We start from the raw sequence: 25875 nt of genomic DNA on the forward strand, positions 1-25875 counted from the left end.
TCTCCATAAACTTAAGCTTTTCAATCTCAGCTGGCCTCCCACTGGCCCCTGACAATTCTTTGATTCATTTTTTGGTGACCCCCAACTGAACCTTAAATGAACCGTTCCAACCCTCTCTCTGTCCCTATATCCCACTCCCTAACTACTCATTCTTACAGATAATCTTGTCTTCCACAAAGGATATTCAACCTGAGCTCAAACTTCTGTCCTCCCCAACTTCAAAATTTCTCTAATGGTTCTTTTGAAACATGAACTTAAGGCAGAACAGGGCCTAAAAAATGTCATCTTAGGACAAGAGAGTAATGTCAATATTTATATGAGAGATAGCCCTGAAGAGGGAGGAGAGCCTAAAGACACATGAGAGAAAAGGACATCATGGCTGGATAAAGGTCATGGGGATGGCATCAGGTGCTTTGTGAAGAATGTGTGGAGGTGAAGGAGGTTTTTTTTTTTTTTTTGCTGAGTTTGGAGCCAGAAGGGGAGTGGGGGAAGAGAAGGTGGATGATGTTATACGTAGTTTCCCACGTACTTCTGAACTCCTTGAAGTTGGCTTCTGACCGTCCTACTGGACCTCCTCTTTCAATTCTGCCTTCTGATTATTTTCTCAGTCCCTATCCTCCTTTGCCTGGCCTTTTGACCGTATTTGGCATGACTCACCAACCCTGTCCTCCTGACAGCTTTTCCTTCTGTGGCTTTCATGACAACAGAACCTCTTGATTTTCTTGATCAGTCTTCGTTACTTTCTTTGCTAGCTCCCCTTTGAAACTATTACAATAGCCTCCTACAACAACATTTCTCTCTCTCCCCATCCCCAATCCATCCATTTATCTCCCTCATTCAATGCGGATTTATTGAGACCTTACCATGGGCCAAGCACATGGCAATTATTAAACTGTAGCTGAATTAATCTTAATGCATAGTTCCGATCACTGTTTTGTTCAGAAATTTTTACTGGTTCTCTCCTGCAAATGATATCCAGATTCTCTGGCCTGGTACTCCAGGTTTTAGTGGATATCTGCCGTTTTTGTGGCCTAGCTTCCATTCATCCCCAGAGAGCTGGACCCCACTCTCCCTCTAGAGCCAGCCCCTCCATATCTTTTAGTCTGTGTGGTTCCACTGGGGCCAGTCCTACTCTCAACTCCAGGCATGGGCACCTGCCCCAGTTCTAAGCCAATCAGGGCACCATGTTCCCTGACTCAGAGATTAATTCCAGGATGTGCCTGGAACCCAACTGAACCATTAAGAAAGCATTTAAAAGTAAAGGGACTGTTTGACACAGGCCTTAAATAGATGATGTGAAGGCTAGAGCTGCTGTGCCCATCTTACAACTCCAAGGGCAGTGAGAACTTATCTGATAACAGAACCAACCAAAGAACAGAGGGGAGAAATGGCAAGAAACCAGGTCCTTGGGCCACTGTTTAAACCCCTGAATGACAGCACAACAGAATCCAGCCCTAGCCCCAGAATTCTCACTTATAATATGACTCAATATGCCCCCGGGTACTGAAGGGGGGTGGGTCAGACTCTGTTTGACCTTTGCATGTGAAAGAGACCTACTTGATCTAGGGGTCCTGCACTGTATCCCAGCCCCATCTGACCCCACCCTATTTGTGCACTTGAGGCTTGTACGATACTCATGTCTTCTTTTTCTGAGCAGACCTCATACTTGGCCGCCCCTGTCTTTCTGGAACGTTCCCCATCTTTCCTCACTGAAATCATACCCACCCTTTAAGGTTCATTTCTAATGAAGCTTCCTCCAAGAGGCCTCTCTTCTCCAATTTCCCCCAATGACAAATGTTTGTTGAATATACAACCAAACGAACAAAAAATGACACGGAGAAACAGGGCCCAGTGGGGGTCGGGTGCTCCAAACTGATGTACAGAGCTGGGTTCCAGCAATCACATCCATCAACCCTCAGGGTTTGGGATTTGCACCCCCCCAACAGCTCCCCACCCCGGTCTAAAATCCCTGCTTCTGATGGACCCTCCTTTGCCTATCCTTTGCCCAAACATTTTCCTTAGGAAACTGGCTTTTTAGAATGCTAAGAGATACTGAAAACAAAACGAAACAGAAAAATTCCAAACTCCAAAACCAACCAAAGGTTAAAAGAAAAGATCTGGCTATTAAGTCACTTTGGAAAATTCTGGGTTAAACAAAGGTTTTTTTGGCTCTTGTTAGTTCGTTTGAGATGTGGGCAGTGGGGACTAGAGCAGGGCATGTAGACCTTCTCCTACTTACTGGGGAAACAGGCATCCCAGTGCAGAAGGGAGCGCCACACTCTTCCCCGCGGACATGCTTCGGGGTTTAAGGCTGTGTGGGTTATTTTACATACACATATAAATACCCTATCCGTTGTTCAAGGTGCCTATTTGCTCTGCACAGTGACTGTTATGAACACAGAAAGCTGTTCATTGTTAAATACGGCATGCTAAGTGGTTTTGCTTTCTGGCAAATCTCCAAACCATAATTATTAAGGGACTCGAGGTGCTGAGGAATTCTTAGGTTACAAGAGGCTTTGATCCTGCTCCTGCCTTTTCTCCCCAACCGCACTTCCACGGGCGTGGCTGATACGTATTGTTTATTGTTTCTCACCGCTGTGGGGCAGCCAGTTTCGAAGGTGAGGACTGCACACAACTCCCAGGTGACCGGGAGCTCAGGCCCCACAGCAACGGAGACGAGGCTCTGGGTAAATCTCTGTCTTTCGGAGCCCCACATGGCTGTAACCAAGGGAATGCACAAAGTCTGGCCAAGTATTGGAGTCGGAATGCTGTGGCCTCTCCTATTCAGTTTCTCACACATTCTGGGAAGCCCAGATTCTTCGGTCTCCCTCATTACCAGGTTTCCAGCTGGGATAAAATACCTCTGAACTAGAGGGCTGACAGGACTTTGCTCAGCAAAAGGCAACAGGCTTCAGGGTGGGTGAGGCTTTGTTATTTTATTTCCATCAAAGCAGAGAGATCTGATCCAAAATTCTTTGGGCCGCCATTTGGCCAGTGTTGACCTCCCACTCGTGCAGCTGCCTCCTCCACAGACAGAAAGACACCTCTACTCGGTCCTGAACCATTAGGGCAAATTTTTCCAAGAGCCAGACTCCTTCCTACTGAAATATATGATGAAATGGCAACAGATCTATTCCTTTAGCTTCTTTTAAATTTTCCCCTGCCTGAAAAGGGGAGACAGGAAAGAACACCCAGACGTTTATGAGTCCATGAAAGAAGGAATAAAAAGACACCTTCCAAATAAAATGCTGAAGTTCTCTAATCGGATGAATAAAAAGGATTCTATAACCAACAGTGAGTTACTGGCTTTCCAGCATGAAGAAAATATCACTTAGCACTTGGATTGGGGACAGAAACTTGCTCACTTTTTGACATTCACTGTATTCATATTTTAAAAGTTGTGTTTTTTTTTAAGATTTTATTTATTTATTTGACGGAGATCACAAGTAGGCAGAGAGGCAGGCAGAGAGGCAGGCAGAGAGAGAGAGAGAGAGAGAGGAAGCAGGCTCTCTGCTAAGCAGAGAGCCCAATGTGGGGTTTGATCCCAGGACCCTGGGATCATGACCTGAGCCGGAGGCAGAGGCTTTAACCCACTGAGCCACCCAGGTGCCCCTGTATTCATATTTTAATACAGCTTTTCTGTGAGACATGTGCTCACTCCCATTTTACAGATGACAAAACTGAGGCCAAGTGAGTAGAAGAAACTAGTTTAGGATAGAGGCCACTCCCTGACTACCAGATCACTATTCTCTCTCCCAAATGGCACTGTCATTTACAGGTCTGCTTCCCACATAGGAAGGCACCTTCTGGGTCATGCTGGGTGGGGGAGAGCAGGGATGGAGGAAACAAGGGCAGGGAGAGAATGGGAGAAATATAGACATCAAAGGAGCCCAGAGCTGTGACTAGAAAACAGGTTCTGATTTGGTGGAAGCTCAGAGAATTCCCCCACCCCCAAACTGTTTTGGGGAGGAAGCCAGAATGAGGTTACCTTCAAGAGTATGCTTTATCGGGAGAGGCAGGGAATAGAAGCAGAAGGCCACTGGGGCCCTAGTTATTAGCTGCAAACCATGGTCTTTGCTATCAGAGGTGGCCTCTTGCTGGGAATGAGTCCCGTGATCAGTCACAAAGAGGAGAGAGCCCTCCTCTGCTCTGTATGCTGCTCGGGGCAGCTGGACCCAATGCCAAAGGCTAGGCTTTAGGCCAGTACAAGAGACTTCTGAGCTCCTTCTCCCCTGACTGGGTCAACTTCGCAGGATACCCCTGGTCCCCCACTTTAGTCTCTCCCACTCCCGCCTTCCCTGCCGGCATCGATCTTAGGAAGACGCATGTGAATTCATTCTGGAAATGGGAGAACTTTTTTCTCACTCAAGGTGAATGAAGGTCAATGATTCACACAGTTAAAAAGGAACTTAAGGCCACCTATCACTAAAAGGAAAATGAAAAACACACACAGTTAAATTCACCTGCTATTTAAATTACAGCAAGGAACATAAAACCTTATTTAGTCATTATAACCAACACTCAAATACGTAAACTTTAATGACATGTTATGGGCCAGCGAGAGCAAAATGAGGAAAAAAGGGGGAGAAGTGAGGGCAGGGGAAAGCCACAGACTAAAAGAGGAAGACAGGAGGCAGGAAGTGAGGTGACGCTCAGAAGCAGGGCAGCGAATGAGAGGAGGGGGAGGCACAAACAGGGGGATGGGGGCATTTAGGAAGTTCTGGGTGTGAGGGGACTTGTGGGTACCGATTACTTAAACTCCTGCTGATCTTTATCCTTAAACTTGCAGATGCCCCCTTTTGGAACGTGCAGAAGCCCACTGGAAGAAACCCAGTTAAATTTGAACTTTAGATAAATAATGGATAACTTTTTATCATAAGTATATCCCAAATATTACATGGGGGCATACTTACACAGAAAAAAGCATTCGTGGTCCATCTGAAATTCAGATTTATAAATTTGAGTATTTATCTGCTAAATCTGGGAATCCTATACTGGAGGTCAAACCATTCTCGGACCAAAGCCCCACTGGCCAGGCCAGTATTTAAACTGTGGGTTGGGGTGGGGAAATCAAGTTGAAGATCACTTTTAAAAATGAGCAGTGAAGCAGTATAGAGGTTTTGCTAGTAGGATAGAAATCGGCAACTGGAAGATATCAACCCTTAAGCTTTCTCCTCCTTGAGTTATTTCTTGCTAGTCTTCTCCTCCAGTACAGCTGAGGCTGTTGGCCCCTCTTCCTGCCAAGGGTTACAGAGACTAAAAAGAGTACCTCTACATAGAGATACATTGGGATTGTGGTTAACATGGCCGGTGTGGGGACTTCTGAGGGTTCTGGAAGATTCTGGAGGTCCTTAGGTAGAGAGCAAGTTTGCAGACACTAAGGAACAAGTAAAACCAAAACAAAACATAGTCTAACAGTTTTGGGTGCTAAAAAAAGAAGAGAAAAAGCCCTTTTTCTTTTCTTTTCTTTTTTTTTTTTAAGTAGGGCTTGAACTCACAACCCTATCAGGACCTGAGCTGAGATCAAAAGTGGGATACTTAACCAATGGAGCCACCCAGGTGTCCTCTAAGAATAAAATCTTTAGCTCAATTTTAATCACTGTAACTTTCCGAGTGACAGGACTGAGCCCATGCCACCAGGCTCAGGGACAGAGGTAATGAGACTGCCCTCGACCAGACCAGAAGCTCCAGGTTCACGCAACGCTTCTTACGAGGACGCAGGGTGATGTTGGTGGGGGCTATCCCTGCTGCCCTTGCAAAGGGGTCGAGAGGTCATCTCAGGGCTGAAGCAGAAAGAGTTGCCAAGCCTGAGTCCTGATCCAGGGCCTCTGGGCAGGAGGCGACAAGGTTACAAATCACAACTGAGAAGGCACGTGCTCTTCTGCTCACTACCGCCCCTGTTCTTTACTGAGACTGTGCACCCAGCCGACTCACCCACTTCTGCCCCATGCCAGGGCCCTCTGGTCACCAGAGACTGCAATTCATAACATATGGCCACCTAGACTTAAAAAAATTATGTGTTTATTTAAAATAATAACAATTATTTATTCAGATAACGCCATGCCATGGGTCCCTTTCACCTCGGCTCACATGGATCTACTCCATTATTTGTAACCACCTCATGGTGTGTGTGTGTATCAAAGTTTCTTTAATCCTTCGAGTTGTACACATATCTTTGCCATGTGTGCATATTACTGGAAGATAAATTCCTCTGGAATTACCTGAATCAACTGGCAAAAACATTTAAAAATCTCTAAAGAGTCCATTAAGCTCCCTCCAAAAATGCCCCAATTTACGGCCAGCAGTAAGACGTGGGGAGAACGACCAGATGCTGTTATTGGTCGGTGTTTCTTTATCATTAGCCAGGATGAGCATGTTCTGTCCTATGTGTACTATTCTCCGCTGTGTTTAATTCCACAAAGTGCTGGGGTTTTATCTCTTGCCTCTATTTCCACTATCTTCACTTGATTTTGAGAGATTTGCCTGTATTTTTTTCTTTTTTAAAGATTTTTATTTATTTTGTGAGAGAGAGAGAGAGAGAGAGAGAGAGAGAGTGTACACAAGCAGGGGAGATGCAGACAGAGGGAGAAGTAGGCTCCCCACCAAGCAAGGAACCTGATGTGGGGCTGGATCCTAGGACTCTGGGATCATGAACTGAGCCCAAGGCAGCCGCTTAATCCACTGAGCCACCCAGGCGTCCCTGCCTGTATATTATAGAGGACACTCTGCTTGTCTAAGATACTGCAAGGACTTCCTCTGAGGACAGGTTCATCTGCTCAAACACTGACAGCCTTTTCATCTGTTTGGGTCTGAAAGGGGTCTTTTAATTTTTGTTCTGTCACTGGTAGAACTTATTTAAATTGTGTATAAATATCCAAGTGGTGCTTTTGTTGTTACATTTTTATTTTAAATGTCTAGTTTGCTTGCAATTTGGTTAGAATGTGACCTGAAAGATTCCTACCTTTTGGAACTGAGATTTTTCTTAGGGGCCCAAGATGTAATCAATTTTTGTACATGTTTTGTACCTATTTGAAATGGATGCTTATTTTCTGTCTGCAGAGTGCACGGTTGACACACATTTAAGCTTTTAAATATGGCATTCATGTCCTTTATAACCTTATTTATGTTTGGTCTGCTTGGCCTCATAAATCTGGGAAAGGTAGGTTCAGGTATCCCACTACGGTGGTAATGTTAACAATTTCCCCCTAATATTTCTTATAGTGTTTTTTGGAGGTGGGAGGGCAGGTTTGGATGTTATTGGCCTGCTGTACAAAGGTTCATACCTGTCACATGTTCTTTGTGGATCATACCCTTTAATCACCATCACTGTCCAATCCTCCCCTTCCTGTACAGCTTTCTACTTTTTTGTCCAAAATTTTAGTCTGCCTAATTCTCCTACTGCCATCCATTTCTTTTTGTTGTCATTCGCCTGGCATAGTTCTGTTCGTCCCTTTGTTTTCGACCATTTCCATCATTTCAGGTGTAACTCTTGTATCAATGTGGCAGGTAGCTAGATGTGCTCCTTCCTTAGTAGGAGAACTCTATGTGATGTGCCCAGGCCAAAAGAATACATTTCTTGGCACATCTTGCAGCTAAACAGGACCATGTCACTAAGCTGTAGCCAGGGACAGGAACACAGAAGTGCACTGCGGGACTTTGGGAGGGCCCCCTCAAAGGGAGAGGGCTGGAGCTCTTCACTGCTCTCTTTTCTTCCCCTTCTTCTCATGGGTATTGAGGATGGGCTGGTGAATGCTTCTAGCAGCCACCTGGGATCAGAGGGTGTCCCTGAGCATAGAAGCCATGTGTCAGGATAGCGAAGCAGAGATTCACAGGAAGCCTGGGCCTGGGGCCTAATGACTGAGAGCCTCTGATTAGCCTGACTCCTCCTTAGGGACTACATAAACTTGAGAGAGAGAAACTTCCTCTATTTTGGCTTTTCTGCTACCTATAGACACCTATGGAGATCCTAAAAGATACGTCCGATTCTGCTCCCCATACTTTCTGGGAAAAGCTCAATTTAAGTTATTGTCATTTTTCCTTAAATATTTGGGTCTCAATTCCTATTACAGCGTTATTAGTCATCGCATTAAAATGCTTAACAAACACATGTGGGCATTTGTCTCTCTCCTTCTCTTTTTTAAAGACTCTATCATCGCATAATTTCTACACCCAACACGGGGCTTGAACTCACAACTCCGAGATGAAGAGTCTCGTGCTCCTCTGACTGAACCAGCCAGGTACCTCTGTGCAATTATTTCTGAAGAGATTTCCTTTAGGGTCTTTCTGCTCTGGGTCGGATCCTTTGACCAGCTGCATTGACATCCTCTGAGAGTTGGTAAGAGATGCAGAATCTCGTGCCCTCTCTAAACGTATTGAATCCAAAGCTCATGTCATGAGATCTGCAGATGACCCTGTGTACATATTGGAGTGTGGGACACCAGTGGTGTCCCTTCCCCTCCTCTGGGTGATGTGTAGCGATCTGGATTCTCACTGAAGGCCAAGTCCTCAGTAGGCATTTCGGGCCCTTGAAGTGGGGGGCCCTCACCTCTCCAGTTTCGCTCTCCTTCTTCCTGCCTCCCACCCCCATTCTCCACTCCTTCTGAGGGCTGCTTCCGTAGTTCCTCAGGCATGTCATGGCACTCCCTGGGCACCCTCAGCCCTCTCCTCGTAGTCCACCGGTAGCCACCTCTCTCCCTTGCTAGCACAAATCCAATTTTGTCCCGGGAGCCATGCCTGCGCTCGGAGGTGATGGGTCTAGCCCCTTTTCATACCTTCATAGCCCAGATGGCCACCTACACAGACCAGTCCAAGGAGACGTACAGAGCTGGGCTTTAGAGGCCATTTTTTCTTCCTGGGTGAAAATTACCTTGAGATAAGAGAATTTTATGTTCTTCCTCCTTCTTCCTACCTAGAATATTAGGGTGATGACTGAATGTGGAACCACAATCTTGTAACCATGAGAACAAGCATGAGGTCAAATGCCAACTTGTTGAGCATAACAAAGTAGAAAGAAGAAGAGCCGGGCCTTTGGGAATCTGTTGCTTTGTCCCCTCTACCTCCTTTCTCTTCTCATCTGCTCCAAACTGACCCTTCCCTTCAGGTCTCTTCTAGCCGATATCATGTGGAATTAAAGTACATTTTAGCCCATTAGCTATATTATACTGTATTCCTTATTTTTAATTTATAGTAACAGCTACATTAGGCCTTTCCTTATAAATATCACCCATTTTCCCAGAGCTCCCTGCCCACCGAATCCACCACTCTAGAATGAGAACAGTGGGCTTGCAGTTCTCTGAGACTTGGAAATTATTAGCTCCGATCTAGGCCAACCTCCCCTCCCTCTCCCATCCCCAGGTGGCCAGCCCTCGTTCTTGTAAGCTAATGTCAGGGGGCACTTTGCCTATTGGGACTAGTATTTTTAAATTTCTGTGGTTTCTGGGGAGTAGATGTCGTAAAATGGAGTGAAAAGAAATAGACGTTTGAAATTTGGTGAACTTTCCCCTGCCCTGTACATGTGAATAATGACTTGCTGATAGAAGCGGCTTTTTCAAAGATGAGAAACCATCTAAGATTTATGGACAAGTCTATTCAAAAAGAACCAGTGCTGCTCGCAGCCAAGGTGGAAATGTCATGAGATTCCTAGATCTATTCCGGTTGGAGGAAGGGAAGGACAGAGAGGAGCCTGAAGAAAAAGAAGGAAAAAAGATAACAGAAAGGGCTGGAATTGGCCAGGGAAGAACACAAGAAGGAGGTCAGCACTTGGAAAGACTTTTTATGCCCATTTTGTAAGTTCCACGGTAACAAGAATGTGACGACCACTTCCAGCAAACGAGGGCAATCAAATAAACATGGTTGCTTTGCTGGCAGTTTTTACGTGCCTACACCAATGGTGAGGGACGATGGGGGCCCAGACAACTGCACGCAAGGAGATGAATGAACCCTTTACAGGAACCTGGGAATTCTGCTTCGAAGGGTTCTGACCTCTTATTCTGTGTGTGCTTGGGAAGCCACTAGAAAAACAGTCCTGACAGTTTCTCAGGGTCAAATCTACAAATCTTGGCCAGATTTCTGCTCCCCGCCGAACAGTCTCTTATAGCAACTGCTGTCCCCCATCCCTCCCATCCCTCCCGTCCCTCCTGGAGAGGCCAGGGGTGGTGGCAGGGCCCTACCGGGAGCAGTCCCCACACTGTGCATCTGGATAGCCTCCTGTGTCTTGTGGGTGCAGAGCCAACATTTCTGAGTGTATACTTTATAACCGCAGTTTCGAAGTACAAAAATAGAGTGTGAAAAATAAAAACAGAACTCAGAAGCAGAGCCTCGGCCACCACGCTGGTTAGAGAGGTTAGAGAAATAATAAAACGAGAGCAACCCAACTGAAAACTTGAAGAGGGCTCACTTGCCCTGGCAAGGAGAATTCCAGAGCCAGACTTGCGCACACCCCCCTAAGTGCTGAAGGCAGCTCGGCTCCCACTTAAAACGTCTGTTATCACTCCTGTCTCCCCTGGGGAGTTATTTATGAAGCAAGGTTTCCTGGCCACGCTGCCAAGCAAGGCATCTTTCACAGGCACCAGCCCAGGCAGGAGGAGCTGAATGAAAAGTCCACAAAGGCTGTGGGTCGAGGTGCTGCTCACTTCTGCTTCTTCAAACACACCCAAGCTGTAACTCAAAACCCCAAAACAACCCGAATCCTTTTCCAAACAAAAACCAATCTTTTATGTCAGGTTCCATATATTTTCCTACCTCCAGCCCCCATCCAAGCTTCCCTCCACAGCAGAAATCAATTTGCTCAACAGAGTAAGTCCTGCGGAGTTTTCCTTCTCAAAGCTCTCATTTGGAACAGATTAAGGAGGACGGGGCAAGAATATGATTTTTTTTTTCTTCTACTTTTGAAACAAATTAATGCACTTGAGACTTGGAGGCAGACCACTGTGTTCTATGATGGGCTTTTAAAAGAAGAGGTGAATTTCATTTTCTGGTATAATGGGACCGCATTGCTTGGGGAGCCCCTGCCAGCCCATCCTAATTAATTAATGAATTATTATTTTTTTAAGCAGGCTCAATGCCCAGTGGGGCTTGAACTCACAACCTTGAGATCAAGCACTAAGCTGAAATCAAGAGTCTGATGCTCAACTGACTGAGCCACCCAGGTGCCCCCAACCCACCCCAATTTAGCCTGACTCTGAAGGCCCAGAGCTGGATCACTGGGCACTCTGGGGGCTCCCCATGAGGCTGGGCAGAAGCCTCCCACCCAAAGGTAGCTGCTCACCTCAAACCCCAGGCACACATCCATCCCCCAAAACCATGCTTCAAGAGCAATAGGTCAGCCTGACGTGAGCTAGCAGAGAATTTAACACATCCAGCTTCACTGTGATGGAGAACCAGCCCTTAAAAAGATTACAGTGTGGGAGGGATCCTCACCAAGAAACCGCAGAAGAGCTAAACGGTGTGGATCTGACCAAAAGATAGATAGAGAGACAGAGAGAGAGAGAGACAAAGGCCTGGAGGCTTTGTGAGAAAGGAGGGCCTGGGGGCCGGGCCTGTGGAATGAGCAACATTTCTGTAAGTAGATGACACATCAGGCACAGGGCCAATATGGGTTGAAGCACAGAGAGAGAAGGCGCAGGGAGTGTGGGAAGAGATGGCCTCGGGGCTCTCTCCTCCGCGTTCCTGTTCTTGGGTCTCTTCTAAGTGTGCTCTCCCCCACCTCCCCATTAAATAGGTATCTTTCTAGTAACTTCTGGCTCTGGGTAATGCAACCGCAAAGCCTGGTGTCTTGTTTTCTAATGAAGTTTTTTGGTTTTTGTGTGTGTTTTTTTTTTGCATTTTGGGTGTTGTGTGTGGTCTGAAGAAACGTCTTGGGGATAAGCAACTAAACTTGTCAAGTTGGTAAACAAATGGGGATGAAAGTTCTTATTGTTGACTACCGATTACTGCCTTTTCTTATAAAATGGTTCTGAGAGCTACTAAAAAAATACGGATGTCAATAAAGGGAAACCTGTTGACTTTAGCTGGGATAAAAGCTGAGAGGGTAGAGGCCCAACAGCTAAGGCCAGAGGCTCTATTGGATTTATCCGAGTCCCCAGCTGTTAGCAAGCAGCCAAAACTCTCCAGAAACTCACTAATGAGTGCCTGTGTGAAAGTAAGAAGGTGGGAAATGGCCAGAAGTGAAGGTCCTATCTCCCCAAATCCATTCGTCCCTCCTTGCACAGAAAATAGATCTCTCGGCCGTATACATGTCCATTTAGCTCACATCCGTGAGCTTCCTTTGCTGAGCATTGTGGCCCGTGACTAAGCCCTGGGTGATGAGACACCCCCAGAGGTGGTGTCTGTAATGTCTAGGTGGGCGTTCCCTTCCCTCCTCCCCACTCACTGGACTGCGGCTTGGCAGTGGGAAGGGCAACTACCAACTCGGATCATGAGGGGGACGGAGCCACCTGAAAATGGCAAAACACCAAGAAAGAAGGGGGGGGGGTCCCCTGGTGATTGCAGACCACCACAGCGGCATACTGAGCCTTTTTTTCTTTTTTTGAGAGAGAGAACCTGCGTGTGCCAGTGGGAGTAGGGGGTGGGAGGGGCAGAGGGAGCAGGAGAGAGAGAGAATCTTAAGCAGGCTCCAAGCTGAGTGTGGAGCCCGATGTGGGGCTTGATCTCATGACCCTGAGATCATGACTTGAGCTGCAACCAAGAGCTGGATGCTTAACTGACGGAAGCCCCCAGGCACCTCATGAGCCTTTTATGTGAGGAGGGTGAAAGAAGCTGCTACCTCCTTTTTTTTTTTTTTTTTAAGATTTTATTTATTTATTTGACAGAGAGAGGGATCACGAGTAGGCGGAGGCAGGCAGAGAGGGGGGGAAGCAGGCTTCCCACTGAGCAGAGAGCCCGATGCGGGGCTTGATCCCAGGACCCTGAGATCATGACCTGAGCTGAAGGCAGAGGCTCAACCCACTGAGCCACCCTGGTGCCCCAAGCTGCTACCTCCTTTAAGCCACTTTTAACTTGGGTCTCTGTTCCAGGTGCCAAATCTGTAAATACCCTGACTAAAAACACCAGAGGCTTCATGCTTGAGATCCCAAGAAAATACTTCAGAAAGTCTATCTCAAGATAGGCCTCCAAAGTAAGATCCTTGGTGATACTCTACTAACTTGAGTATTTTGGCTGGAGGTGGGGGTGAGTGGAGAGGGAAACTGAAGGGGAGTGTAGGGGGAGGCAAGCTGCAGTCAAGGCCAACCTTTGTCTCCAATTCTCACTTGATGCTCTCCGCCTTTGCTCCCCAGACCAGCTTCACAAGAAACCACTTTCCAACACCTGGATTACCAAACGACACGAGGATTTCACGCTCAGTTAGATGATGTCTGAGTGACCAGCCAAAGCGTATCTCCTCGCAATCCCGTCTCCTCATGACATCAGTGTACCTGTTCACGTCCAAACTGCTTCTGCGTCTTCTTTACAGAGAGCCACCCTGAAAGGCGTCCAGATTTACAAAACACCAGCCCACACGTGTATCCAAAGGTACTCACACACACTGCACGTGTGCAGGTAAGACTACTTCCTGTCACCACCAGAGCCACCTCCCACTCTGCTCGGCCTGCAGGAGCTTCTGCCCGGTGGATTCCTGTGCTCAAAGGAGAGCCGCTGGAGCAAGGAAGCCTGGGCGGTCAAGCTCAGAGACTTGAGAACCAAACTTGGGGTTTCGTGGGCAGAATGAGAGCTTACCTCTGATGTTACCCTTCGTTCCCCTTGGGATCACAGCAGGATGCTGAAGAATGAAGGGCTGCTACAGTGCCCAGATGTACTTACTTGGGCAGTTAGGTTGTGACAGTTTAGGTCTGACCCTCATTTGGTTTTGGGGACCAGAGGAAGAAGGAGGTCATCCTCTGGCCAGTCTGCAGGTGAACAGATCTGGGCGGGAAAAGGGGTCATGTGCCCGGGTTGGTATGGATGAAAGGTGTGGACAGAGGGCACTCCCTGAGGAGGTGGGGTGGGAAGAGGGGGGTGCGGCTGGCCGGTCTGGGGATGAAGATGGGGATCCATCTGGTCACCCTGACACAGAGGTAATGCTAACTCCTGAGACTGGCTTAGGGTCCAAAAGGACGACTGTTCGCAACAGTTTTGGAAGAGGAATCCTGCACCGTGGTGGGGCCTGAGGAAAATTTAGGCTCAGAACTGAGGCCCGACCTGCAGAATAAGGATGACCGGACTCTGGGCTTGCCCTGACGAAGCACGTCAGGGCCAGAGAGCCTAAGCCTCAGACTGTGGGCTTATCATCACCCTCAGGGTCAGTCACCTTGGGCCCAGGGAGCTTGGCTTTCAGGAGCAGCAACAGTGGAGGCAAAATGATGCAGAACTGACCCTCATTTCCTCGAGAGAAGCCCATTGTTGTCTCTCTGGGGCTTAGTCACCGGGAGGTCATGGAAACAATCCCATCACCCCAGCAACCAGGCCTGGCCAGGGTACTCAGCGGCAGTGGCAACCTGCTCCCAGATTTAAGACAGGAGCGTTAGTTAGCATCTGCTTTTGCACATCGGGGGCCAGCTGCCAGTGACGCATTCGCCAGGATGCAGGTGAACGTCACGGCCAGGCTTCCAGGGACACAGTGATGGGGAAGGCATTTTGGTGTGCAGTGAGTGGGGCTGCACTGGGAGAAGAGAGAACTGACTCCTGACAGCTTCCCTCCTCCAACAGCTGTTTCCCTGTTTCCCTTCACCCTCTGCTGGCGAGCTGCCAGGGGTCCACCTGGGAGTTAAAACTGCAGTTCCCGCCTTGTTGTGTTTCCTCCCCTACTGACAATACGGATGGACACCCAGAGGCCTTGAAAGGGAGGCCCAGGAGAGAGCAAGGCTGAGGGGTCAGGGCTCACTGCAGGGTGTGGTTTTACTGCTGGGAGATGCCTGGTTTCGTAGAACACTCTGTTCTTCCCACCCCTGTGATGCTGGAGTTCCTCCAGGCCCTCTTTCCAAGGCAGTGTTCCCTCTCTTCTGTGCCTACCGCACAGCTCCTACCTCATCCCCTGACCCCATCCCGGCAGTCCAGATTATTCTCAAGGGCGCCCCGACATTTCTGTCACTTCTAGAAGTTGAGGCCTGAGGAGCAGTAGAAAGGAGCGCTGCTTTGTGTCTCAGTGAACCTGGGTTTTAGACCTTTTTCTCACTAATTATGTGACACTTGGGAAATAATTTACCTTCCCTGGCCTTTGGTTTCCACATCTAAAACCCTCAAGTCCCGCAATCCCCTTCCTTGAGGATCCTTGGGAAGGGGGGACAAATCAGCCTTGATGTAGGACCTCCTGCTACCTCCCACACACCCACCCTCACCACCTTCCTCAGGGCAAGCTTTATCTGAGCTCTTGGGTCCCCAAGACATTTTCCTGGGTTGATTCTCGTGTCTTCCTTCCAAACGCAACAATGAATTTAGAAGACCTTCAGCATCCCTCTTCAGTCAATCCTCGGCTCCAAACCTAGAGGGCTGGGTTTTGAGTCCCCTTCCTGTGTCAGAGGAAGTGCTGAATGTTCAAGGCCTTTGTCCCTCTGGATCCTGAGCTCCATCGCCGCTTGACACATCTCTTCCACGGGACCCGGGGTCCACTGCTTCAAGTCCCTGAACTTCAGTTGATTTGTGTTTAAAATGGAGGCAAAAGTAAAATATCTCAGAGTGGCTGTGAGAACTGGAAGAAGCCAAGAGTGTCTGCTGGGTGATATTCTCCATCTCCCTCCTCCTGCCACTGGCCGACTCAGAGTTGGGAGGAGACCACCAGAAGAGGCCCCAGGAGGAAGGGGCCTCTGTCCTCAGAGAGGCTGCCACCAACTCTAGGCATTCCGGATGGTTCCACTTGGCACTGGCCCCGGTCCCCTGACCAGGGCCTGAGGATCAACTAGCACTCTCCCCTGGCTGGTCACATCCCTGCCTCAGCAGGTGCTCCATCCATTCCTTATCGAATTACTGTCTCTGGGAAGACGTGGGGCCTAAGGTAGCAGACTAGCTCGCAGCAACAAGGACCTGCCACCTCGAGGCAATTTCATCACAAAGAGAATCCAAAGACCTCTACCTCCCTTGCCTTAGGTTGATTCTAAAAACACTGATCTCTCTACTGTGTTTAACTATTGTAAAGGACACATTCGTTCATTCCTTCATCCAACTGATCATCCCAGCAGTGTTTTTTTTGCTGCGCATCTGTTACGTGCCAGGTTCTGGGAATATAGCAGCAAGCAGGAGAGACAAAAATCTTGCCCTCTTGGAGCTTCTATTCTGGTAGAGGGACACTACGAACAAAGTAAACAGACAGTAAAATAAGACTGTGAAAGGACTACGTGGAGTGTTAAACCAGTAGATGAATGAATGGGTGGCTACTCTAAGCTTGGTGGTCAGGCAGGCTCTCTGCGGAGATGACACTGAAACAGAGACTGAAACCACCGGACAGTTAGCTGGGTGGGACCAGGGAAAACCATTCCAAGCAGAGGAAGTGGCTAGTGCAAAGGGCCTGAGGCTGGCATGAGCCTGGCAAGTTAAAAAAACCTGAGGGAGGCGTCCCAGCCAGCCAATCGTCCCTGCTGCGCCTCCGGCCAAGGTTTCAACAGACCTCACCAAAATGCCGTCTCAAATGGAACATGCCATGGAAACCATGATGTTCACGTTTCACAAGTTTGCTGGTGATAAAGGCTACTTAACAAAGGAGGACCTGCGAGTACTCATGGAAAAGGAGTTCCCTGGATTTTTGGAAAATCAGAAAGACCCTCTGGCCGTGGACAAAATAATGAAGGACCTCGACCAGTGCCGAGATGGCAAAGTGGGCTTCCAGAGCTTCTTCTCGCTAATCGCAGGGCTCACCATTGCATGCAATGACTATTTTGTAGTACACATGAAGCAGAAGGGAAAGAAATAGGCGATACTGAGCACCACTCCTGCCCAATGAGAGTTCTCCCAAAGGGTCTCTTAAGGAATCTGTCCCACAGCTTCCCCCTGTATAAAGGATTCCATTTGCAGTTGGGGACACTCAGAAAATGTACAAATAAAATCCAACCCCCATTTGAGAAGCAGATAAAGAAAAGTCAGATAAGCTTTTGATTTTTATATTGTTTGCATCCTCTTGCCCTCAATAAACAAATTCCTTTTTTTAGTTCCTCAAAAAAAAAAAAAAAAAAAAAAAAAACCTGAGGGAGGCTGGAGTGGCTGGAGCAGAGAAAGACAGGGAGCGAGCACAGCAGATGGGGTTGGAGAAGCAGGGGTGAGGTCGGGTACAGCTTTATATGTCACTTTAGGAGCTGGCTTTCATTCTGAGAAAGAAGGGAAGCCAAGGGAGAGCTCTCAGTGGGATGGCAACGTCGTCTGACTTACTCCCATTACTGGCCTTCTGGGCAAGGGATGGCAGGTAGGTGAGAGCAGAGGCAGGAAGGCCTAGAGGGACGTTTTGCAGAAGTCCAGGAGAGAGCTAATGGCGGCTCACGCCAGCGCATGAAACAAGCCTGGAGGACAGGCAATTTATAACTATTTCTTCAACGAATATGCGTGATGTCACCAGTTTTGGCCTCATACTTAACAGTAAGAGAAAAAGCTGTGGACCATCTAGGCAGGCATGAAAGGAGCACTGAGAAAAGCAGTTCAGAATTTTAAAACAGCCCAAAAGCAATGAGAGAGGCAGGTCAGGCCTGGAGAAGTGGGCAGGTTCGTCCTCCTGCAGTGGTTCTCTACTTTGGGCCATTCTGCTCCAGAAAAATGTGCTTGGTACACACACGTCGGGTAACACTCGCGGAGCAGAACGACCTCCATGTGGGACAGGCTCTGGCGCCATAGCACGGGAGACACGGTGTGGGGATAGGGCCTGTGAGCAGGTTAGGCAGAAGCTGGAGGGAGGCAGAGGGAGGAGGGAGGCCATGTTCTGAGGGCTCATCTTCCAGGACCACCTGGGAATTCCCAAGAGCACAGGGCCTCCCCCCAGGCATGAGGCTGGGTGGGCAGATGGCCTTGGCTTTCAGTTCTGGAAGTTCCGGGGGTGGAGCTGCCCGTGACTCAGCTCAAGCCCCACGGCTCTGGGGCTTTGCTAACCAGCCGTCACTGCGGGGCCCCTGTGTAATGTCAAAGTGACCCAGCCTCCCTCCCGGCTTGCTCAAGGCTTGGAACCTCTGGGATGTGTCAGCACTGTCGTGCCAACTCCTGGGCTCTGCATGGGAGGCAGCTGTGCATGGATGCACGTGTGCGAGCGGGCAGGGGTGTGCGTGCTGGGGGAGGAACATGGTTTGGGGGAAACGGGGCAGACGTTAGGTCTTGTCTTCTCCACCGTGCCTTAGGCCCGATGACTTGCGATTCTGCCCAACTAACTAGCCGCCTACAGCCCTGTACTCTAACGTCTGAGTCTCAACTTTTCTACCTTCTGCTCCTGTCCCGCTCTTTTGCTTCCCTGGTAAGCTCTGCTGTGAATCCGGCGTCTCCGGGGGTCCCTGTGCCGAGCACAGACACTCCTGCCATATCTCCCAGGTAACCCAGGGCCATGGTCCCTGCAGCCCCCAGCTGGCTCATTGGCCCCGCAGCCTGAGACCAGACCTGAGTGGTACGGAAGGGCTGCCAGCTCTTCCCCTGCGAGACCCAGACGGTGGGTCACTCGGGACTGCCGCTCTGGTTGGCCTTAGAGCCGATTCTTGCCAGGCTGCCAGTTTTGGGGCACTTCCTTGGTTCTGAGGGCACTCTAATCTCCTTAGGAACACGGGGCTGACCAGACAGTTACTGTCAGGCAGCCTATCGTGGTCAACACAGACGGAGCACCCACAGTAGACCAAATGGGAGAGTGTCTAGCTCGTGGGCTAGTTGGGAAGACAAAGCTACATGAAGAGAGTAGACCATGAAGGACGAGATGGCGTGAGGAAAACACAGCAGGGGCTCAGTGAAGGGGAGAACCTGGGAAGCTGGGGTGGGGTGTGGGATTTAATGTGCTACCACAGAAGATTCTTATCGGACAGGATGAGCAGAAGTTTTACATGATTTTCTGTGGGTAAGCAGCCTGGTGGGAGAGAGGGATGGAAGTACTCCGAACCAGTCGTCCAAGGAAAAGAACCATCAGCTGTGCTTGGGCAGGTGGGCTTGCTTCCCTTTCCATGTGTGTGTGCGCGCACATGCCCATGCACCTGTCTCTCTCTCTTAAAAGTCCTTTACACTTCTTACATGAGAAGTTGCTACTAAGAAGTCATCCTTCCTCAACCTAAACACTGACAATGGGTATGGGGTCTGGAGCCCTTCAAATTTCTCCCCTGCTGCTTTTACCCAGAACTCTGTCAGCCTAACTTGAGAATCACAGAGATTTAGTGAGTTAAATGTACATACTGTCCAGGTTGGTCCCCCACACCACCACCCCACGCCCAGTGGAAGCCCTTGTCCGAGTGGAACCCACCGTGAATCCTGCTGTGAACGGGACTGATATGAGCGAGCTGCTCGGGTGAGTTGGGAGCCCAGCAAAGCAGGGGCCGCTGAGCTGATGTCTCCCGCTCTGTCAAGGACAGTAAGGTCAGAGCAGGGAAAGGAGAAGGGGGAGCCCCACCTGAGGCCTGCCCGTACCCCTTCTTGTCCTGGCTGCAAGTTTCAGTCCCCCATTCCTGAGTCCAGAAATGCCATTTCTGCTGTCCCTCTCGGTGGCTGACCTAGGAGTAGGGAGGTGGGGTGGGTCTTGCTTGCAAAGCTGAGGGAGCCTTGGGGGTGCCTGAGAGTCACTGACGGGCTGCGGGTTTCTCCTTCCAGGTGACCAGGTGGGAGAAGCACACGCACGAGGTCAGCAGGCAAAAAATGTGGACAACGGGGCACCTGGGTGGCTCAGTGGGTTAAAGCCTCTGCCTTCGGCTCAGGTCATGATCCCAGGGTCCTGGGATCAAGCCCCACATCGGGCTCTCTGCTGGGCAGGGAGCCTGCTTCCTCCTCTCTCTCTGCCTGCCTCTCTGCCTACTTGTGATCTCTGTCTGTCAAATAAATAAATAAAATCTTTAAAAAAAATGTGGACAACAAATCCACCGTCATGAGGGCTATTGAAGCATGGGGCTGTCTCCAGGCAGCCCAGAATCGTTACCCAACGGGTGCCACAAATCCATAGCTGAAGCCAGCCGCGCACAAAGTGACATGCTGGGGACACAGTCTGAATGACTGGTTTGACGCTTGCCCCTTCCGTGGGAGCCGCGGCTCCCAGGGTCACTGTGCAGTGTGCTGGGCAGGCCAGTGCGTTCTGCTCCCACAGCAGAGGAAGGCCCCCTTTCGTCTTCTCATTTCCATCACCTAATTCCCCAAGGCCTGAGGAAGTCTCTGTCCCAGATCACAGTGCCCTGTGGCCTCTAAGCACGCTTCCTGACTCTTGGTAGTTTCACTTCCTAGAAGGTAAGGCTCAACTGTTACATTGGTGCCAGAGGCACGTCTAGGCATTTCTCCAATTACCTCACAGGTCCGAGGCCTTGAAGACCTCTCTGCTTTCCCTTCTCTCCCACCTCCCACCAGCACCCGCAGACCGCCTGCCATCCTGTCTCCACTGCCAGTGGCTCGCGACCCAGTCCCGGCTGGTCTCTGGGCCAAGATCTCCCTCCCTCCCCTGGCCCAGGCCATCGTACACACTGCTGCTGGGAAAGCCCCTCGAACATGTGGCCGAAAACACTGCTCCCCCATTAAAAAACCTCTCCAGCCCCCCATCACCTACAGAAGGAGGTCCCTAGCTTGGGGTTCAGAATCACCCCAAGAGTACATGCCCCTGCCTTTCCAGCTTTATCTCCCACCCCATTGCCCTGGCCTCAGGGTCCCCTGTGTTCTGGCCCCTCAGACCCCCAGGCAGCTCCCAAGTTCTCCTTGACTCCAAGTTCCGGCTCTAGCTGCTTCTTCTGCATTGAAATGCTCCCATCTGTGCCCCATTTACCCTGCCTTTTGGGCCAAGCCCACTCTCAGGGACCTCCTTAGACCACATAATCAAGATGCACCTTGCATGTCCCCACACAACCAGCACAGTATCAGATAATGTACATGCAAAGCTCTCTGTCCACATCCAGTCCTTGTTTATAGGATGGGGTCTCAGAAGCAGGGAGTACTTGTGTTTTATTATATTCTTAGGAGGAAAAGTGAGAATTAATTTTTTTTTTACAATATTTAGCCTTCTCAAAGAAGACATTAAATATTACTATGATTTAATAGTAATATTTTACCGTGGCATTCATTAGGCCACTGATGTGGGGACAAAATTAAGGACTTGTATTTTTGAGCTATTCAAGACTCCATAGTCATAACTTGGAACACCACAGAGCAAGCCATTAGTAATACAGTCTACCAAATCCCTGCACGCTGGAGAAACGAGAAAAGTTACCATCAGTGGCTTGATATCCTCAAGAAATGTCAAAACAAGACGATATTGTTCTCAGCTGACTGAACTTCTGAATAAAGTGAAAAATCAGAGGTGTTCCTCCGCCTTCAGCTACTTTCAGTCCCAGACAGAAAGATGTGTATTTTTCGCTTGAGCAAATCAAGCTGTATTAAGGATTTCTGCCCCAGCATTGCTACCAAGCCGAACAAGGAACCCATGAGGAAGTGCTGAGCGAGTGACATTACGTTGCTGAACCTTTGAGGAACCTGGCTTGGGTTTGATTTTTGGGGACGTGAAAATTCACTCAAAATGAGTTAAAATGGGCAGGATGTTTTCATATAACTTAGGGGAGAGGAGTCACAGCAGGGGCTGAATTGTTGGGAAACCAGTTAGGTGGTCTGACAATATATCCTGTGTTGCTGTTTTCAAGTGGTGGAATTGGATTTAAAAAAAAAAAAGAACAAACTTTTTTTAAATTCTGAAAGAATTTCAAATATACAGAAAAGATGCAAGTATAGTAACTCCAGATCTGGGTTTACTATTTACACTCACACGATTATTTTTCCTGAACCATTGAAGAGTATGTAGCAGGGGGCGTCCCCATTTGGCCCCTTAATATTTCAGTTCTGTATTTCCAGAGAACAAAATATTCTCTTACAAAACCACAGTACAGTTATCAAATTCAGGAAATTTAACATTGATTTTAATCTACAGATAATATTGCAATATTGTCAGTTGTTCCAGAAATTTCCTGTACGGCTTTTCATCTCTCTGGCACAGGAACTCTGGTCCAGGGTAACACACTACATTTCACTGTTGTAGAATCCTTGTCTTTTTCACGCCTTAGATCCTCTTTTTATAGGCCAAGGTGGGGAATACAAAAATAGGTAGCCTTTTATATTTATTTCCCTCAGAGGCTTTTACACATGGATTTTGACATGTGAAAGGCACTCCATATGTAATTACAAGTTTGTATTTCTTGAGGAAAAATTCAAACTAGAAGGAGGAAGGCCATGGTAATATACTTTTACTGTAGGTGAACTTGGAGAAATTCTGAAAGAAATAAAAGTAGTCGGGTAACAACTCTCAAGATTAGGAGGGAATAAGTCCACTGGTGAATTTCGGTATGCCGTCACCCTTCCCATGTTTGGTGCAGAGGGTCCTAGAGAAATCTCGTGCATACTGTATTCCACCAAATATTTACTGAGCACTTGCTGGGCGTTCTGTGTGTCCTTCTAAGGGAAACACGCAATTGGAAAAAGGAATGAATCACTCCTGGCGGAATTACAGATCCAGGAACTCTGACAGGCCAGGAAGGTGGGGGTGGGGGAGGGCTTCTTGCACATGACTCCCAGAATCAAGCTGTATGTCTTCCCACGAGAGGCAAAGCAGGTCCCAACCAAACCTGCCCTGGAGCAGCATCACCAAGAGATTATTAAAAATTCAGCTTCTCGCACCTATGCCATGACAACAGAGGACTCTAGAATGAGGAAGTTCATATTCCAAGGGGAGCCTCCAGGACTCCCAGCCACTGGGACGAGGAGCCTCGAGTCGGTTACAAACCCTGTATGGCTACTCCCGCTCCCATTTTGCGGTCTAGTGTGCTCAGCCTGGGATGTCTTGCCTCCAGGTGGTGTTCTGGCTTCTCTTTGGGATGGCTGACCCCAAAGTCCTTCCCAACAACCGGAGTGCAGAGAATCCACGTCCACCAGAGCAGACAACCTCCCAGCTGGCTACTTGTCCAGAGCTGTGACCCTGCTTCTCCTCCCAGTTAACGTGACTCACACTCATCTGTTTCTGTCACATGTGAAAACTAACAGAAGTAGAAAATGCTGGATCTATGATTCCCAGGTTATGTAACCACACAGATAATCACGACTCAGCCTTATTTAAAATGGATGACAATGTAACCAGCTAACAACACTGCTTATTAGATTTCTATCTTTGAAGATGATTTTCCTCCATGACGTCCTAAGCGTCAGAGGTCAGCAAACTATGGCTAGTGGATCAAATCTGGACAGCTGCCTGTTCTTGTCCATAAAGTTTTATCAGAACACAGTCACGCCCATGTTTACCTAGTGTTTAGGGCTGTTTTCCCACTAAAACAGCAGAGTGGAGACAGAAACCGAATGGCCAAGAACGGCTAAAATATTCACTCTCTGGCTATGCACAGAAAAAGCGTGCAGCTATTGCCCGAGAGCCATAAGGCACAGCCGAACGGTAAGAGCGCCATACCTGTTACTTGACAGGTGTTTCCCTGTGACATGGCGGTCACCACCGTTCCCGTGGCTGCATCTCTGACGGCCGGCTCCTCACTCTGCAGGAGGTTGAGGACACATCTCCAGAGAGCAAGAGTATCCTGCAATCCTGAGAAGACCAAAAGGAATTCAAATTACCTACAGTTCAATTTACAGGCAGGTACAGATACTGCTTTAAATCCTGGGGCTGGGGGTGGGGCGCGCCTGGGTGGCTCAGTTGGTCAAGCGTCTGCCTTTGGCTCAGGTCATGATCTCGGGGTCCTGGGATTGAGTCCCAGGTCAAACTCCCTGCTCAGCGGGGAGCCTGCTTCTCTCTCCATCTGTCCCTCCTCCATGTTCATGCTCTGTCTCAAATGCATAAATGAATAAAAATCTTTAAAAATCAATCAATCAATCCGTGGTGGATGAGAGCAGTGTTTAATGAGCAATAGCCATGTCTTTCTTCCTGGGTATTTCAAGAGAGGAAGACTTGGCAGTCAGATTAACACTGGAAGAGAGAGGGCCCTAAGGGGTCAGATTTGGAAATGTCTTTTGGGATGGAGGGGGAAGGCTTCTGGAGGCAAGCAGCCCTAGGCAAGGCCCACTGGAAGGTGTGGCCCGGCTGACTAAGCTGTCCACAATGGGCCCAGCTGTCCACAGTGACTCACGATTCTCAGGAATGAAACTTTATGCATCAAGAATGTTTTGGGGAAATGAGCCCAGTGTTGATTTGAGTGACTGCTTGAGCTTATAAATTCTGAAAGCAAAGTTTCAATCAAGATTACACTTTATGGGGGTGGGGGGAGTAGGCGCTGAAAAGGGCAGGGAACCACGCAGGATAGCCCATGCCACATCCATGTGGGGGCCACCCTCTGACTACAACCCGTCCTGGCAGGAGCTTTGTGTGGTCCTTGTGGTAGGCGCTGCTGTGGACAATGGGACAGGAAAAGACAGTACATGTGCCTGAACAACAGCAAGGAATATCAAGTTGAAGACACAAGGCAAGGAGGAGTTAGGGGCAGAAATGGCTGGCTGTGCCTCACAGCAAGGAAAGATCATAGTGGACCAGTGTGTCAGAGGCAGACTTCAGGAGGGAGGTGACAGGTAGGCAGGGCCTCATAGAAAGCATGTGTGCTATACAGGGGATGGGCCCAGGCTTGGGCAGGGGCACAATGGCAGGCCCACAGAAGACCACCACTCATCACTCCTAGCCTTTCAATGGGGGACCTGCCCTGTCCTAAGAACTCCCCTTCGATTGTCCTCTCTCTCGTCTGCCCACAGAGAACCTGGGACCAGAGACACAGATGCATTAGTCATACCAGGAACAGCAACATTCTCTCTGGGGTTTCGTTCTCTCTTTTCTGTTATAAATCTGGCTTTACATTTTACGCAGTCTTTCAGAAACTGTCCATTCTAATTGTTCTCTAGGGTTGAATATTTTCCTTTTTTAGTATTTTCTTCCTTAACTTGGTCATTTATACCCCCTGAGTTCCTCAATCTTCCCTCTTTAGTCCATTTCGATTTCTCTTTTTCCTTAAATGACTTCGCTCTGTCCTTGGCTTATCCCCACGAACTTTTATGTCCATTGTCTCTCAGTTCTGTACCTTCTCTTCACGCTCTTACAGCCACCAGCCACCACTGACCTCCTCTCTTATTGCCTAGAATGCTGTAGCCAGCTCCAGAAATTAATTAGGAACCAATGGCTTTTACCCAGTACTCCATTTCACTCAGTATTCTAGGTTATTCCACACACGTTTTGCCTGCTGTGAGCTAGTGTTATAGTAGTCAGAGTCACCCAGAAAATGCTGCAAATGATATTCTCACTAGAGAAGCTTCACCAAAGTTTTTGGTGAAGTTTTGCTCTTACTCCTCTGGGTCGGATGATTAAGTCACCATCACCGAAGGCCCTTCCAGTCCTCCTTTGGGCATAAGAAAAATGCTTGGAAGTCGCTTAGAAGAAAGAATTAAAAGGATTATCAAAGACAACTTTGTTTCCCAGAGGGATCCAGGCACACGAGACATTTCATTGGTCTGAACTGTGCTAATGCTTAAAATGTGAAGCTCACCACCTACAAAAACAGTTCTCTCCTTCATTCTGTAAATCCTTTCCCCACAACTCCACTGACAGCTCTGTGGATGTGGGGACCACGGCTTATTCTTAATTATTGAATCTTCCTTTCACGTTAACCTCCAAGTCTTATTGATTTACTTCCTAAACACCTTTTGAGCCTGTCCTTTCTTCTTCTTCAACGCCCTGGCTTCAGGCTGTCCCATCCCTTTCTCACCAAGATCAACGGAACAGGCTTCCTAGAAGAGGGGACATTTAGGCTGAGT

General features: G+C 48.6%; 2 protein-coding genes across 9 annotated transcripts in view; one reads left to right on the forward strand and one right to left on the reverse strand.

Moving 5' to 3' along the window:
* THADA (THADA armadillo repeat containing) overlaps positions 1-25875 on the reverse strand; it is a 326811-nt gene that overhangs the window by 27703 nt on the left and 273233 nt on the right. For 6 of the 8 annotated variants that reach the window (XM_032877945.1, XM_032877944.1, XM_032877943.1 and 3 more), the window contains one exon: positions 23540-23671. In XM_032877945.1, coding sequence (XP_032733836.1) covers positions 23540-23671 — 132 coding nt within the window. Of the gene's footprint in view, positions 1-13844; positions 13962-22385; positions 22390-23539; positions 23672-25875 lie in introns of those variants that run through there. The other 2 variants (XM_032877947.1, XM_032877946.1) reach the window with 2 other exon arrangements.
* Positions 16524-17143, forward strand: LOC116879571 (protein S100-A10). Its single transcript, XM_032877953.1, has one exon. The coding sequence runs from the start codon at positions 16583-16585 to the stop codon at positions 16874-16876; it is 294 nt and encodes a 97-aa protein (XP_032733844.1). The 5' UTR covers positions 16524-16582; the 3' UTR covers positions 16877-17143.

Source organism: Lontra canadensis, unplaced genomic scaffold (assembly GCF_010015895.1).
Source record: "Lontra canadensis isolate GAN:19392208 unplaced genomic scaffold, GSC_riverotter_1.0 scaffold61, whole genome shotgun sequence".
Lineage (NCBI taxonomy): Eukaryota > Metazoa > Chordata > Mammalia > Carnivora > Mustelidae > Lontra > Lontra canadensis.

What these genes read in the sequence shown, in the direction of transcription:
- LOC116879571 (XM_032877953.1), top strand. Translation starts at nt 16,583, where the DNA reads ATGCCGTCTCAAATGGAACATGCCATGGAAACCATGATGTTCACGTTT.